We start from the raw sequence: 16,925 nt of genomic DNA on the forward strand, positions 1-16,925 counted from the left end.
AATTTGTCCCGGCTTCATAAATACAGAATGTACAAATGATAGGACTCACAGCTAAATGGTAACAAAGCCCATACAAAACAAAAGACAGTAGAATACAGAGCCATTTTGATGATTTTTAATTAACATTTTTACAAAACAAATCTGAGATGACAGTAAAAACAATTATGGCAAGACCATAGTCACAAGTATTCCATGAAATAAAAACAGTAAAACATTTAAGAGGATTTAATTTTCCTTTCATTCTAAAAAATTAAGAAAACTGATTTCTTAAACAATCTCTTTTCTTCCTATTAAGATCATAAATAAATTAAAACAGAAACAGTTTCCCTTTGTTCCGACTGTTCTCCAGTACCTGATTTTCCCGTGCACAGCTAGCTTTATTTCGACTTTCTTAAATATGGCTCACTCTGCTGGTTCTCAGGATCCTAACTGGACCCAAGCTTATTCATGAAAAGATTCAAGGACCCAACAGAGACATTCCTATTACCCACTGCGAATTTTAAATTCCTACTGAACAAACTCAAGAAACATAGTAAAATAAAATCATGACCTCTGACGAAAATTGTCATGTGAGACACAGACATGTTGAAGTAGTAATCTTTGTCCTTCAAGTTAAAGGGTGTGTGCAGGTGTAAGGAGGTAAGGTGTGTGATTCTTGTCAAGATTCTCAAGTCCTGAGATATCTGATGCTACAGAGCTGCTCTTTGATACTTCCCTTTAAATTGCCCTTCAAGAAGCTAGTATCACAAAAAAATAGATATGAATCATCACAGGATCACAGATTGTGTACTGTACATAGCATATGCAAAACTAATTCATCAATAGACATATTTATATTCAGCATAAAATCTACGCTTGACAGTCAGAGGTTTTGTACTCTGTGTTGTTGATCTTAAAGGTGGTTGATTTTGTTCTAACTGCTTTAAATCAAGTTCCATTAAAAGCTACATCACCTCCTATTCCTGTTGTTTCTAGTGATAATGTTCATTAAGACATAACAGGTCCACAATCCTTTTGGTCTGAGAGGATGCCTTCACTTCAATTTGTGTGCCTTTGCTTGTACTCTCCTCTCTTCCGTTGGTAAAGCTCTTGTGTATGTACTTCCATTTTGCTCTCTTTCTACATTTTGATCCCAGCATACAGTTCATCTATCTGAGATCTGAAGTGTTGTCGCATTTCGTTCCTCTTCGCCTTCAAAGTTGGAGTGAGCAGGCCGTTCTCGATTGAGAACATCTCAGTATGAATGCAGATGGCCTTCACCTAAAGGACACATACATGTTGGCAGGTTATGTTATAGGGGACTACATAGTTTCACTTTCAGACAACAGAGTCCCGTGGCTGGAAACAGTTTGTAAAAACGCCACAAAGTTTACAGAGCTATCTCAAGGTATTGACCACTGAATTATGAGCGAGTGTTGTACCTGCTCAAAGGACTTGAGGCCTGCTTCCTTGCCCAATCGCACCATGTCTTCCAAGATGGCTGTCTTGACTTCCTGTACAGGCAGAAAAAAGGGAGGTAGCTCAGTACAATGAGCTAATAAGCTCTTTCAATTAACTCTCTGTACATGGGCTGTGGTTCATTCAGTCTAAGATTTCAGTTTCTTGTTTAAAGCAGTTTTAGCAGAAAGTTCAGATGTGTTCTCAAAAATGTTTTTATTTTAATTCATTTAAAAAGAGATGCCATTTTAAATCTATTCATTATATAAATGTAGACTTTTTACAATAATTCCCCTCATACAAGACATGGTGACACATTCATTTTTGTTGGTCTTTGTTTTCCTTCATGTTCAGTAGAAAAAGCAATTTCTTTACTTCTTTTTGAATTAGTTGAGCTACTCCTAATCTTTCCATGCAAGCCCTAACAACTGCAGAAATACCTCCTGGTGTACATGTATCAAAAGGAAGCAGTATGTGTGAAGTCTGAATGCATAGTGTACTGTCATTACACTATGTGAAATATTACCGCTCTGTCACATAGTTCCTGGTAGCTGCCCTCCAGTCCCAGCGTCCTCTTGGTCCAGCCTGACAGGAAGTCAGGGTCAGGAACCACCACTGCCACCAGACATGCCTGCAGATAAACAAAATACAGACAGTACATTTAACCAAAGGGAACAGAGGTCAGAGGGACTGTAAGCCTGATAGTTAGCTTGGTTGCAGCTAAATAGGGAACATGCACACTTAATTTCCTCCACCTACCTGTAGACTATCTCCATGCACATAGACCTGTGCCACTGCATCACTCCTCGTGTAGACATTCTCAATCTTTTCAGGAGCAATGTACTCCCCCTGTGCCAGCTTAAAGATATGCTTCTTCCTGTCCACAATCTTCAGGGTACCATTCTGTAAACACATACACACAGAAATCATTTTAGTCCACATATTTATGAAACGCCTCCAGGTTGACAAACACACAGAATGCAATGACTAAAGCTAAACGTAATTATTTTTAAGGTGAAATAAATATCTGTAGCATTGAGATGAAAAAAGTGAGGTTGAGATTAAACAACATAATTTGATGTACCGGAAGCCATTTTCCAATGTCTCCAGTGTGAAGCCATCCATCTGCATCAATAGCCTCCGCAGTCTTCTCTGGGTCCTTCAGATAACCCTGGAACACGTTAGGACCCTTCACACACACCTGGAAACCAAAACACATAAACAGTCAGTTATGAACGGCATGCATTCATAGGTAATATAAAAACCAAATGATGCATGTTTCACCTCTCCCTCTCCGTTTACAGCAAGGTAATTCATCTCAGACACATCCACAAGTTTGATTGAGTTACAGGGCAGAGGAGCTCCAACGTGGCCTGTCAACATGAGGTAAAGTTTAGTTCATCCATCACTTAAACAAGACAAAACATAATAACAAATGTTTAAGTTGAGCAGTTTTGTTATTCATTACCGGCACTCCAGTCCCCAGGCATGGTTGTGGTGCATCCAGCTGTACACTCTGTCTGTCCATAGCCTTCATAGAACTGAGACAGAGGAAGAGCTATGATTGTTAGGCAATGTAGAGCCGATTGGAAACAGAAGAAGATTGTGGATGATTGCAGACTGTAGTACATTGCACAGTTTCAGTTAAAGGTGGTAGAAAAGATACCAGATAACATTTTTAAAAGGGCTAAGCTTAACTTGAGTATGTTCATGTTACCTGGCAGCCTAGTGCAGCTCTGAGGAAGGTGAGGACTGAAGGGGAGATGGGAGCAGCTCCAGTTATCATGAGACGCACGCGACCTCCAAGGCTGGCCTGTAGAGGGCAGCACACTACAGTTATATGACAGCAATCCATTATCAACATATTAAGTAAATTACATAAAAAAAACATTATCTCACATGGTGTCACCTTCAGGTAAGCTGTTTGAGAATGATAATGTTGTAGGTATTTTTATTGTGTGCTCAAAGGATATAAATAAGTGCCTTCTGTAACAGTCAGTGGGAACCCTTCATATGAGTTAAGCCTGTGTCTACAAACATAAAATCCAAAGTATCCAAAGTTGAGGTAAATTGTAAGAGAACAAAAAAAAAAAAACAACTACTTTTCTAGAACCAAAGAAAAGTAACTAACCAACTAACTCACCAAAGGGTTATCTGATTTATTATGCACAAATAAAACATTTAAAAACATTTAGTTAATTGTATTAAAAGAACAAGTTCACCAAAAATCCCTCTAGCTGATAAAAAGTCAGGGCAAGTTTCATAGTCAAAAACATATTTCTGGAGCTTCACAGCGAAACAGCCTTGCAGTGTTGTGCTACGCAACTGAAGTAGATAGAGACTTGTTTTAAAAGCCCTGGGACCAAATTGATATGAAAAAAACATTATTTACACTGTTGATGCACAGCTTTTAGCTTAGCAGCGACAGTGAATATTTCAGCCTTAAAACAAGTGTAAATAATGAGACTTTGGAATAGATTAGGCTCTGTGAACTGTGTGAAGCCACTTTGTTTCAGCTGTTTTTTGATGTCTTAAAACAAGTCCACATCTACCTCAGTTGTTCAGGAGAATGCTACAACCCTAATTTGCTGTGAAACACCAGAAATGTTTTGTGGACTACAAACTTCCCCAATTTTCCATCAGCTTGAGGGTGAGTATATAACATGGAGGAAACAACCATACAGTAACGTAACAGGAGTTTGAACTGTGCTGGCTCTGTGTACCTGGACCTTCCCGAAGATGAGTCGATCCCAGATACTGTCTCTCCTCACGATGCCTTTCATCATCTCTGCCTCCTTCCTCCTGAAAGCGAAGCCCAGCACCCAGCGCTTCAGAAAGCTGTTGGCCTGCCCAAAGATCTGCAGAGACACAATGCTTATAATTATTAGTTATTAGGAACAGTATCATCCTTAATTTAAAATGCTAATATGAGCTGTGTCATGTGATCGTTTTGATAGCTAATACTCCTGTCAATAAGGCCATCATCATTGTATCCACCTACCTTATCATGCATTCTGTTCAGGAGTCGGGGTACCACAGGGAAAACAGTGGGTCTCAGTGTGTTCAGATCATCAGACAGCCAACGAATATCTCCCTGAAAATAGCCAATCTTGGCTCCATGCACTATCATCACTCCCTGTCAGAAGAGAAAAGTTAACATGTCACCATAACTACATCATATATAATGACATTTGTTGACGCACGGGGTTTGTAGGAATACTACAGGGTGACTATGGGATCTAAGGGAATATACAATACCTGTACTACTCTCTCAAACATATGAGCCAGGGGCAGGTAGGAAATATGGATGTCGCTGGGACACATTGGACAGTGAACCTAAAACACGTGTATACACACACACACAGACAGGAACGCAGACAAGGTCACATTGACACACAGTTATACAAACACACATGAGCGTTGCACATGGGACAGACCGACACGGGAACACACAGACAGGCAGGAGAAAGCAGTTTGTTAATGAGTGTACCTCCACCACCCTCTCAAACATGTGGGCCAGAGGTAGAAAAGACAGCATGACATCTTCTGGGGTGGTCTGAGCGCAAGACTGGAGAGAAGAGGGAAGAGTTTACCAAAGTTCCTCCCACTTCAAACAAATTATAATTCATTATTATTTCTTCCTCTTGAGATATGATGGTATTTATGGATCCTGAATCATTGGAGGGATTAGTTTCACCTTTGCCCTTGTTCCTCAGTAGATCTGTTGAAGCCATGACAGCATGACTACTGTGGTACAGGAATATTAACAGTATTGTCAACTATAGTGTTATACTCTGGTTGAATTAAAGTTAAATAAAAGAAAAACAGATTTGACATCTTCAGATTCTTTGTTTGTTCAGTTCAGTTATCACTATGTTATGTAATGCATAAAACTCCTTTCTGCTCACTTCCTGTTTATATATTATAATATTACATATATAATATTTCCATTTTTAGTGGGTCGCAGAGCAGCATCCAAACAGGGGTGAAATGTTGTTTATATTGCCAAAAATGTTTAAATTTAATAATTTCTCTCAGGTCCTCCACCTCCTGATCTAACAATGCAAGTGAGGGAGTATGAGTAGACAGAAGAGAAGGTTGAGGAAAAAAGGAAGAGTTCAAAAATGAAACGCTGAACTGGAGGAAGAAAGAAAGATGTAAAGGAGGTGGAGAATGTAGAGGAGTAGGTGGAAGAACATGAGGTGGAAAGGGAGAAAAGATGGTACAGGGGAAAGGAGGTGATTAAAAAGGAAAAGAGGAATTAGAGAAGGAGAGAAGAAAGTAGAGAACAAGTGCAAGTGCAGGTAGAGCAAGAAAAGAGGAAGAGCAGGAGAGGAAGAGACAAAGTATGAAGGGAGGAGATAAAAAGGAAGACAAAGGTAGAGGAGGAAGTGAAGTACGAAAGGAAGAAGAAGAGGATAATGAAGATGAGGTAGAGAAAGAAAAGAGGTGGTAAGAGGAAGAAAGGAGGACCTGGAGAAGGAAATGAGGCAGAGCAGAAGAGGAGGAGCTTGAGAAGAAGAGTAGGCGATAACAGGAAAAGAGGAATAGAAGGGGAAAGGAAGAGGTAGCAAAGAAGAGGAATAAACAGAGGAGGGTAGGATATCAAGTATTAAATCTGTACCTCACCTCTGTCACTCTAATGAAGGCTGAGCAGTTAGACACAATATTCCCATGAGTCAGCATAGCTCCCTTCGGGTTTCCTGAAAGCGCGCACATAAACATGGGTCATCTTATCATCTTTAGGGTTAAAATAGTAGTAAGGTAGTCTTGATTACTCATGAAATCAGACTGGATGCTATATTTACTGTGAGTGTGTGTGTGTGTGTGCGTCACCTGTTGTTCCACTTGTGAAGCAGATAACAGCCATGTCCTCAGGTTGTGGAGGCTGGAGGGATGGGGTGACAACATTAAAGCAGTGCCACAACACTGACAACATTATCATTATTTTAAGTATTGACTGGTGAGGAGCCACTTACCACTGGTTGGTGATGGCTGGCCTTCCCAATAGCCTGGACAACAAGAGAAGAACATTAATGAAGTAATTATGGATGGAGTGAGAAAGACACTGGCAAGAAAGCAGAAAACAGAGCAATCAAGAAAATCTAAATAAAACAAGGACATTTAGAGTGAAACCAACACAACAAGAAAACTAACAAACAAAAAGGAAATTAAAAAAATGCCAACAAAGCAAAAAACAAAATGGGGTAAGAACAAGATGAAGTGGCAAAAAGGGAAAGAATGAACAAGACAAAACAAGAAAAGAAAAATACATAAAGCAAAGAAATGATAAATGAATAAAGACCAATAACCTCCATTTCCTGCAGACTGAGGATGTGGATACCAGCCTGTTGGCCCCTGCTGACAAGGTCGGCACTGGGTGTCTCCATTAGAACGATGTTTTTCACAGTGTGCTCTTTGTCCTTCACACAGTCCAGGACCAGGTTGACCTTCTCTACCACGTCACACACAATGGTTGAGATGGAAGCTGCAGAAACAGACAGACAGATCAGGCTGCCCTCAGTTCTCCAACAACAACACTGTAGATATTCATGTTGTTGCTGCTGGGGTTTACCTTTCTCCACAATATAACTGATGGCTTCTGTTCCCAGTGTGTCGTACAGAGGGACTGACACCAGAGAATAGGTATAACATGCCATCTCAATAATGGTCCACTACACACACAAAACACACATGAAAAAGCATTAAAGGATGATCAATGGACTCAGTAGCAATACCAGATGATACCATAGGAACCACATGATGTGACATAATGAGCCCAAATGACAAAACATATACCAGTAGAGCAAACTGAGAAAAGGGAAACATTTACGGATTTTGTCACTACTGTTATTATTCTTTGTCCCACTTCTATTTAGAGGATAATTATGTGCTAAGTTCTGGGACTTATGTTCCCATAATGCTTCAAGGGATGTACACAGGAAGTTTAAGAACACTGTTAGTGATTTTACTGAAGGCCACATTTGAACCTAGTTTTTCCTAGCCCATATTTCTTTACATCTTGGCGAATTGGCACCATAAAGTAGACATTTGCAATGTAGCCATGGTTGGGCAGATAACTATCGCTGGAAAACTCTGATACTGAAAAAAAATGTAAAAATCATGATCATTCAGGCAGGGTCTGAAGCTATGAGGAGCGTCTTTTTTTTCCCCTCTGATTTTAAGCTGATTTTGGGATGCTTAATAGCAATGGCCATCAGAGATATCCTCAGAAAGTGTGTCTCACCGTGGATCTAAAAACATGCATGTTTGTCTATATGTTCAGATTTGACTGAGTTATGAGTCAGAAAAGGAGTAAAAGGGGTGCGTCTGTACCTCAGGTCTGTTCTGAGAGAAGATGCCAATGTGGGAGTCGGTGGTCTTGGAGTGTCCTTTGTGAAGAAATGCTGAACCCAGATTTTCTGTGCGCTCAATTACCTAACACACACAGACACACAAACACACACAGGATATTAAGTGTTTCTTCTCAGTATTGTAGTCATACCCAACAATCACATGCACTGTTACTTATCACAGTTAAAATGTCACTAGCGGCCAGATTTACAGCTGTTAACCAGTTTAATCATTAAATGAAAAACAAGAGCACAATATGGTTGATCAGGTGAGGCTGGAATATTTCATTAATATTTTACCTACAGTGTTCAAGCTGAAATTAAGTTCGGAATGTCTTCCCTGTTCACACAGTATAGTAATGAGAAAGAAATGAGGAATATGTTATGTTAACTTTAATGTTACCAACACCTCATTATCAAGTTCTTACTGAAACATCAAATGGAAATAATAAAGTTTATTGCCATAATAAACGGAATGGCCAAGATTAAATATGTGTTACTAGGATTTACCACCAGCAGACGTTACTCTTAACACACAAACTGAAACAGCAGATAATCATGATAGATGATTAAGTAGTAACCTCTTTATGTGTTGGTTAAAAAACCTATTGTTTACATCAAAACATTGGCGAATTGGTTACAAAGGGCACATGATACTGATAACACTATGACATTACCTTTCATTCAGCCCTGCTTTACTATAGAATGCATCTTCTGAAGCTTACCTAACAAAGAAAATAACGGCTATTATAGAGGTTTTAAACTATCAAACTATTCTCCTCCATGAATTTACCAGATTAAAAACAGACAGATTATTTTGATAGCAGCAGAGACAGAGATATTCTACCTTTTAATCCACTCTGAGTGTGCGTGTGTCTGTCTACAACTGTGTCCAACGAGAGGCCAGAATGTTTCTATAAGGTGACTCTTACCTCGCTGTAGGACAACCATTGATAGGGCTGTTTTGGTTTCCTGGAGCCCAGACAGGGACCGTTATCTGGAGGATATAAGGAAAGCGACACATGAAGGAGTTATATTAAGGGAGGAAAAAAAAACTTGCTTTTTGGAAATCACACAAACAATAGTGTCTACGCTGCAGTAATACTGTAATAGTGTAACAAGGGAGACTGCTGTCTCAAACCCTGAGCTAACACTGTTTACTGAAGTACAGGGAAAAGTTTAAGGTCCAATAATTTAAAGCAAACTACATTAGCAAAAAGGACCCCAGTGAATGTACATGTAAAGGAAAAGGAATGTTAAGAGTTACTCGGCAGGATAAGTTGTAGTTTACTATAGTGGAATTTTCAACCTCACGTAAGGGTGCAGGCTCTTGAGTAACTCTGTGTACCCACTCAAAGACATAAAACATTGATGTATTCGTGACTCACTGGAGACTCGGGCCCCTCTGAGGAGGAACTCATACATTGTTCTGGCATCATCGTAGAAATAGGTCAAGTGATCTCCGTCTCCCTTGAGTAAAACTGACTGACGTGCCAATTCTCCACCCTGGTAAAAACAAATAAAAGCTGGTTATGATCGATCGAGTAATTCCAACACTAGTTTCAGTCCACTTTTACCATTAAGTCCATTCTTTTATATTTTATGTTATACTTCTTATGTACTTCCTAGAGTGTTGTAAAAAGTACCTTAAAGTCATACTTGAGTAAAATTAACGATGTTGTATAAGATTTATCAATAGTGAAAATAATCGTTAGTGCAGCTCTAACTATTAGTTAAAAGTGAAAGTTATCCATATGCATAGCCCTTGAGTAAGTCTCAAAATATCTGATGTTAAAAGTAGTATGTAAAAGTATCAAAAGTACAAGTAAATTACACATATATTTAAATGTATTTTACATTGTTTACTGGAACCAATGTTTAACATTTCACAATCATCACTGATTTTGTAGGTTATCTTTTAACCATATTTGACCAAATTCACAAAAAGCTGCATGATATCTTTGAATAGGAAGTATAAATGGATACTGTCACAAAAATGCATTTATAAGATTTAGTTTTCGGTGGACACCTGACTCTGAGACAGACTTTGCCCTTAAACTTACCTGAACCTCGACTGACTGCATGCGAAGGTCGCAGGCTGGTGGGAGGGCCTTAGGTCGTGTTGCCATGTAGTAGGTTGTCGCGGCAGCCACTGCCCCCATGCTAACTAACATGGGGGTGGAGATGCCCCTGACGTACTGGCTGACATCCTCCATATCTGGCAACCTCAACTTCTGAATGAACTCCTGGCTCAGCATGTTTCTGCCGGCGAGGTAAAAAAGGTAAGAAGTGAGTGTGCGTTTGTGGCAAGTGCACCTGTTTGCATGTGAGGGTGGAGTGATGATGAATGTCGTGGCCCTGAGGTGAGGTTAAAAGTGTGTGTATTACAAGGAGTGTGTGGAGGGATGCTGGCCAGGAGGGAACCTAGAGAAAGCAAAAGAAGATAGCTGTGTTTAATTTTCTTCAAGTATCATAATATTATCTTTGGTAGATTTGTTACTCTTGACCACAATCTAACCACATTCCTCACATTTGTGTTTGTCCAAGCACTATTTCAAAATGAAAATGGAACAAAATCTATAATTTTTTACCTTGAACATCAGCATGCTAACATGCTGACTGTGGAAACAAAAGTAATAGGAGAGAGAAAAAGACATTAAAAAAGTAAGTAGGGTTTGTCCTCTGGGGACCACGACATGTTCCCACTCTCTCACTTGTCCCTTCTGGGATCTATCTATGTAAATAATCTCATGTTTATCTGCTGAGATATCTCTCTTTGGGATTTATGTTGCTAACCCAGCACAACAAATAGATACACTAAGCACTAGAATAACCTCCAGAAGAAAGAGTGCCATAATTTGATTATTAAGCTCCCTCAACTCTTAAAATTTGATGAAAACACATCCTCTATCATTATTAACAGTAAAAGATTCAACAAGTCAGTAAACCTTCTTCATCAGGACTATGTCTGTGTGGTTTGGTCCAAAAGGCTGCTTTTTATCTATAGAAGTACACATGTTCTGCCTTTTGTCAGTCTAATGGGAAAAGCATGGACAAACACAGAAATTTGGAAATCTGTCAAGTAAAATTACCAAAACCTTTACCAGAAAATTGTGTAGGGTTTCTATTCTCAGCAAAAAGCAACAGAATGAAAATTCCTGGATAAATATGGTTGATTGTTGAGTCGTCAACAGTTTGGGTTTGCGTCCAACCTGAGATGCCAACCCAAAGTATCAAAAGGATTTCAAGATATGCCATGGTCTGACAGTTAAAAGAAAATTGAAAGATCAAAAAGGCCAGCCTCTGCCAAATCCATTTATTATGTATAGTGCAAGCAATGCATTTTTCAGAGCGATTTTGACCCTTTTAGATTAGTGTTTGAGTTCTGACAACAAAGATTTAAATGTGAGTCCATGTCATCTGAGTCAACTGAATCCATGGCTCGCTGAAGCCTAATCTAGGGGCAAAACCTGGCTTAATGTCAAACGCAGTTGTAGTGGTACTACTACTGTGGACCTGTGGCTCAGATTGCAATATAATTGGATCATATATCATCTATTTAACACATTCAAGTTTAGAGGGTGTGCCAGGTTCCCACGTTGGTGTGCATGTGTTTTTGTTCCACAGTTGGGGTGAAATTCAATGTCTCAGTGTCTCAGTGTTGACCTTAGGACGAGACTACAGGTTGACACGGCAAACTGATAGTCAGCACTGATGATATCTAGACCAAGTCGTACTGACCATCTTCTTTTAACACAAAATAAGAATAGAATACAAAATAGATTCATCATACCTTGCAAGTAAACTACCTCTTTAGCATCACTCCCCACTTTGTTGGAATAAATATTCAATAATGACAATTAAAGATGTAGAAATTTCTTAACTGTAAGATGCATTGCGATGTGGATATGAAAGATTCTGCATCGATGCAGAGACAGAGCAATCGAGAATCTGCAGTTCATGCTGATTGATGATTGTCCAGCCTCGGTTCGATTGTAACGTTTTGGTGAGAAAAAAATTGGAAAGATCATATTGTAGCCTCAAGCCCAGCTAATAAACCAAGATCTGAGGAGGTGCTATCAACTCTGCCATCCAAATCTGAGAGAGAGGAGTGCAGCAGAGTGAATAAATGCCTCATCTTAAAGCTGCCATGTGAAAACAATATCATTGTAGATTACAACAAACATGTATGGCACTGCAAATGGATAAATATTTTTTTGTAATATTTAGGTATTGAAAAGATGGGATTTAAATTATGAAAAAGTAGCTATGTGCAGTAATATATAGATAATTGAGGATACCATGCATTTGAATCGTGAGGCAAATGAAGATTCACACTTCTAACCTTTGATAAATATTTCGAGATGAAAAGCATAGAGTAGATTCTCATTGACTTTAAGTTTACTATAACAATGTTGAATGCTGGCAATGATATAGCTAAATAAAGACAGGATTTTGGTGCTTAAATCTTATTTTCTAAGTTTATGTTTTTACCCGTGCAAGTGTGTTTGTTGATGTACTGTATCTACTGTGAGGATTCCAGGAAACTTGGATGAAGGATGGGTCTCGGGCTTGGCCCCCATTCATTAATAGTGTTGATTAAGGGTCGAAGATATGACCTAAAATGTATATAATGGTATTCTTTGGTTGTTTTATGGTGACAGTATTATATCACAGCTTTACAAAAATAAAAGCGATAATTCACTCAAACAAGATTGTACCTCTTTTCACTCTGTTTGGCAATGTAAGAGAACACTATGACATGGAACTTGCACTATGAAACCAAGTTAAATATCACAATAATTTTGATAATTATTATTAGCAATGTGGATGTAAAGATAAATATTAGAACAAGTAGAGAAGCCTGGTAAGGTCAGAAAATTGCAGTAAAGAAAATTCCTGTATCTGTCTTTTTATCCAGATCTGCACCCAAAGTTAATGGGGTCTATTCTGGGCTGAGACCCATCTTCCATCCCTGTTTTGTGGAATCAGCAATTGTGTAAACCTGCTGACTAACCAACCAACCAACCAACCAACAAGCAGACATGGGCAAAAACACAACATCCTTGGCAGAGGTTGCCTGGTATGTTCAGAAAATTATTAATCAAACAACAACATAACTATATCTAAAATGTTAAACAATATACAGTCTCATTCTGCAGTCACAAAGAATAACTGCAAGTTTACCATAAATATGTGCTTCAAAAGGTTACTGACAAACTGGAAGCTGGAATAGTCTCACTAGCTCAAGGCCAATAATCTGTAGGTTTGTAATTTTCTATTCATACCAAATTGCTCCCCACTGACTCACCTGTAACAGACAGCAGCTAGGTGAAATTGTGACTCTCCTTTCTTGGCTGAACACCCAAAAGTGACCCAGGTGTTGTTACTGCTGCTACAGCAACCACACACCCTGAGGAGCATGCACTGAAATACAACTGGCACACAACACTCACTGATTCAGTTACAAGGTGATATATAACCTCAGCTAATCTACCAAGCAAAGTTCAAACTGGTTCCCGGCAGAGCTCTGATTGGCTGGTTGCGGCAAGACAGTGAGTCTGATTACTGCAAAGAATTCATCAATGCACTTATTCATGCATAACATCAATGAAATAGTAAAGGTTTGGCGATAACATCATTGTGATTTCTCTCACTGCTGTTGCAAAGTACAATTAAATATAAAACATATATAAAACCACTAATCTGCATTGTGCAATAACACACCCTGTTTGTCTTGCACATCTGTATCATCTGCCTACTGTAGATACTATTAAAAAGGAATAGAAACGTGACTCCCCAGATAAGTGCCTTGACAACAAGTTCAAGCAGTTGCTCGGTGGTCTCACCTTTCCCCCAGTGACCTACGAACTCTATGTGGTCTGCTGAGATTAGACAAAGACAGATAAAGGCTGATGAAGAAAAAACTGCAGAATAGAGAGAAAGGCAATCCTATTGACTCTGGTCTCTGAAATTGGCTCTGTGTTTACAAGAGCCCATTAATTAATGATTTATACAATATTTTAAAAATGCTGAAAAAAAAGCCCATCAATATTATTTTCTAAATACTAAGATAGTGTCTGACCAACATGTCAAAAACTGAAGATATTCAGAAAAGACAAAAAGACAAAAAATCCTCAAAACAGAAATGTGAGGAAAGTCCATTTGTTTCAAGTAAAGGCTGTCATATCACAAACATATCTGAGCTGAGCTCTATCAGTCGGGGATAGCATATCTTATCTTTACCAGCTTAGTGAGTGAGTGAGTGAGTGAGTGAGGATAAAACAAGGTTGACATTTCCTGTTGCATTTACTTCATGGGCTGACTGTGTCTGAAGCACATTAAAACTGAAACGAGAGCCTTTTTCCTGGCCACTGTCTCTTCAGTCATCCCTGCAATTTGCAGTGATAAAATATAGTTTTATTACATTTAATATTTCATATAATGCTAACCTGGTAGATGGACTTAAATGCACTAAAATAGGGTATTACAGTACAGGAATACTGGTTGGTTTCTGGGACTGTCTCTATGCCTGTGTGTGTGAAAGAGACTGAGAGAGGTCTTTAGAGGTCTGTAAGTTGATATGTATGTCTTTTTTCTGTATGTTGACATATATCCTTTGAACAGTGTCTGAAAAAGTAAATATTATGTTGATATATGTATAGCCATGTTTTTGTTTTTTGTTTTTTTCCTTTACAATATAAGGAAAAAATAAGGCTTGGGATCACTTATAGTTATTACATTCCAAATTTCAATTTATGTGCACTCATGTCATTTTGAATAATAAAATCTATTGTTAAAGTCTAAAATATCCTGCCTCCATTACATATCTTTGTCACAAGAGTCTGATGACCAAAAATCAAGTTTCCTTCTGACTCTTTATCACAATATGGGAATGTCGATTAAGAATTCTGAACTATTCTTAATACAGCAACATAAGTATTACATAATGGTGGAAAGTAACTATGTAAATTTACTCGAGTACTTGTACTTCCATTTTATGCTCTTTATGCTTCTATACGACAACAATTAATAGAGTTTTTTTTTTTTAGTAACTTTTAAAACTAATATTACCTTACATATGATAAGTTTCTAAGAGTCACCAGTGATAACTTTTGGCTTGGGACTCCTTTCAACCGAAACGCATGCTCTCCTGTCATATATCACTGCATGCATGTTGAGTAAGCAGCACGAGCGCCACCAGGCAGAGAGGTGGGCGGGGCAGAGAGGCTACTATGTAGGGGGGAAGCGTGCCAAGGAACCAATGAAAGTAAAGTGGGTTCATGGATTTCAGCCAATCAGAAACGATTCACCTTTCACCTCAAAACCTGCATTGTGCCATAAGACCCCCTTCTAGCCGTCGTTAACATTCTGTGTCCACCTGTCTGGCCTCATCTATGCACACGGGCTTCTACAGAAAAATAAACTGTTTTTATCATGCAATAATAACACACACACACACACACACACACACACACACACACACACACACACACACACACCAGAATCCAAGTCTATGCCAAACTCTGAGTTAATCTGCAACATATCACCAACAGATTTAAAACTGAACCAAAGCAACTGCTGCATTTAACTTGGTCGGACTTCGACCAGTGTCTGGACTTAAAGATCGTTCATGAAATAGTAACCATGATGAACCAAGCCGCAAACTCCACTCATAAATTTAAAGTTCAGGTTTTCTGTAAAGGTTGAAGAAAAACTCATAAAGAATCCATTAAATCTGTCAGGAGCCATTTTGACCCATAAACAGTTACCACCGGGCAGCACTGTGCATCTCTTGGGGTTAAATATCTACTATCAGCTAAAAACTACGACCTGTTAACCATGCAGACTCTGCAGTGCACTGAGGTGAATGAACACTTTGTGTACGAGAAACATTAATGTGGGGTCAGTGTTTATGAAGCAGTCATATATTATCTTTCTAAAGGTGATGGCCGAATTTAAATAGTTCGTGGACTAATAAAACCACGACGGAGAAGTCGTTTTTTACAGTTATGCGTGCTCATCTTACCGTTAAACTGACAGATATTTGAATAGAGTTCGGGATGCTCCTACATTTCGATAGTACTGCATGAAATGAAATATAACATGGGTACATTTGTGTTCAGCATGCAGCAGAACAACTACTCAACAAATTATCATTAATGTGTATTTAGTAAGCCGACAAACAGTAACTTGTCAGAGGCACTTCACCTGTTAGCAGCTGAGCTCCCGGCTTCGTCTTCTTCACCACGCGCACCTAATTGTGGAGTTAAAAACTTCAACTTCCGGATAAAAGTTTCAAAATAAAACCCAGCGCGTTTACACAGCTTTATGGTGAAAAAAGATGCCAGGGCTAAATCGTAAACTATTACAGGTGCGTTATATGTTTAACTGGTAATATTTTAATTAATATACATTAATAATTAAAATCAAATTCTGTAACAGTAATTTCAGATTTTATTTTGATGGTGTAATGATTTTAACATTTTTTCACCTTATTTTGAAGGGGGGACTGTCTGTTTTCCGGTTCCAGTAAAGTTAGTAGTACAGGTTTGAAAGAAGCATGGCTTGGCTCTGTACCTTCAATCTGATCATACATTAACAGCTTCACAATAGACTGAATTAATCATTGTTATTATCAGAAAACTCTAGATGGATTTCTGCAATACAGCAAAATAGGAGACAACTGCTGTACAATCAACAAACCAGCTTCATCTCACAATTAATGTCATAGTTGATGAGTAGCAAGTATTATGAGATATGTTATATATATATATATATATATATATATATATATATATATATCACTTCATCTGACAGAAAGAACTGACATATTTTCCAGTAAAAGTGGTTAACATTTGTTAAGAGGTTGGCAATCGTGGAGACTGTGGTAATTTGACCGACAGAAAATAAATGACTGAAGACTCAATTTGGAAGTTAGACTTATGGGTTGTCTCAACTTGAGACATAATTCCTGATATGACTTTTCTATGTTAATCTGAGGATTTGTTTAATTTCATTTTTGCTAGATTGCATTTATTTCACTGATATATTTTTTAATACAGATTCAATACATACAAAAACTTAGATTAACGGGACAATATTGAATACAACTGGAAAGGTCATAATACCATG

General features: G+C 38.4%; 1 protein-coding gene across 6 annotated transcripts; it reads right to left on the minus strand.

Annotated features, from left to right (window-relative positions):
• Positions 1–99: 99 nt before the first annotated feature.
• Positions 100–16,080, minus strand: LOC119007042 (long-chain-fatty-acid--CoA ligase 1-like). 6 transcript variants are annotated; one of them, XM_037076351.1, is made up of 23 exons: positions 16,002–16,054; positions 13,102–13,228; positions 10,179–10,214; positions 9,854–10,052; positions 9,179–9,296; positions 8,723–8,787; positions 7,774–7,875; positions 7,013–7,112; positions 6,750–6,925; positions 6,417–6,449; positions 6,274–6,325; positions 6,067–6,140; positions 4,696–4,773; positions 4,439–4,573; positions 4,161–4,295; positions 3,155–3,250; positions 2,906–2,978; positions 2,722–2,810; positions 2,522–2,638; positions 2,197–2,340; positions 1,964–2,068; positions 1,422–1,493; positions 1,120–1,260 (listed from the first exon to the last, which is right to left on the minus strand). In XM_037076351.1, exons 2-23 carry the CDS (start codon positions 13,212–13,214, stop codon positions 1,120–1,122), a joined length of 2,253 nt encoding a protein of 750 aa, XP_036932246.1. In that variant the 5' UTR covers positions 13,215–13,228; positions 16,002–16,054. The 6 variants fall into 6 exon arrangements, with proteins under 6 accessions (XP_036932251.1, XP_036932247.1, XP_036932246.1 ...); XM_037076356.1 differs by lacking the exons at positions 4,696–4,773; positions 16,002–16,054 and adding an exon at positions 4,928–5,005 and having other exon boundaries at positions 100–1,260; positions 13,102–14,820; XM_037076352.1 differs by lacking the exon at positions 16,002–16,054 and having other exon boundaries at positions 100–1,260; positions 13,102–14,815.
• Positions 16,081–16,925: the final 845 nt, after the last annotated feature.

This window comes from Acanthopagrus latus, chromosome 18, assembly GCF_904848185.1.
Source record: "Acanthopagrus latus isolate v.2019 chromosome 18, fAcaLat1.1, whole genome shotgun sequence".
Taxonomy (NCBI): Eukaryota; Metazoa; Chordata; class Actinopteri; order Spariformes; family Sparidae; genus Acanthopagrus; species Acanthopagrus latus.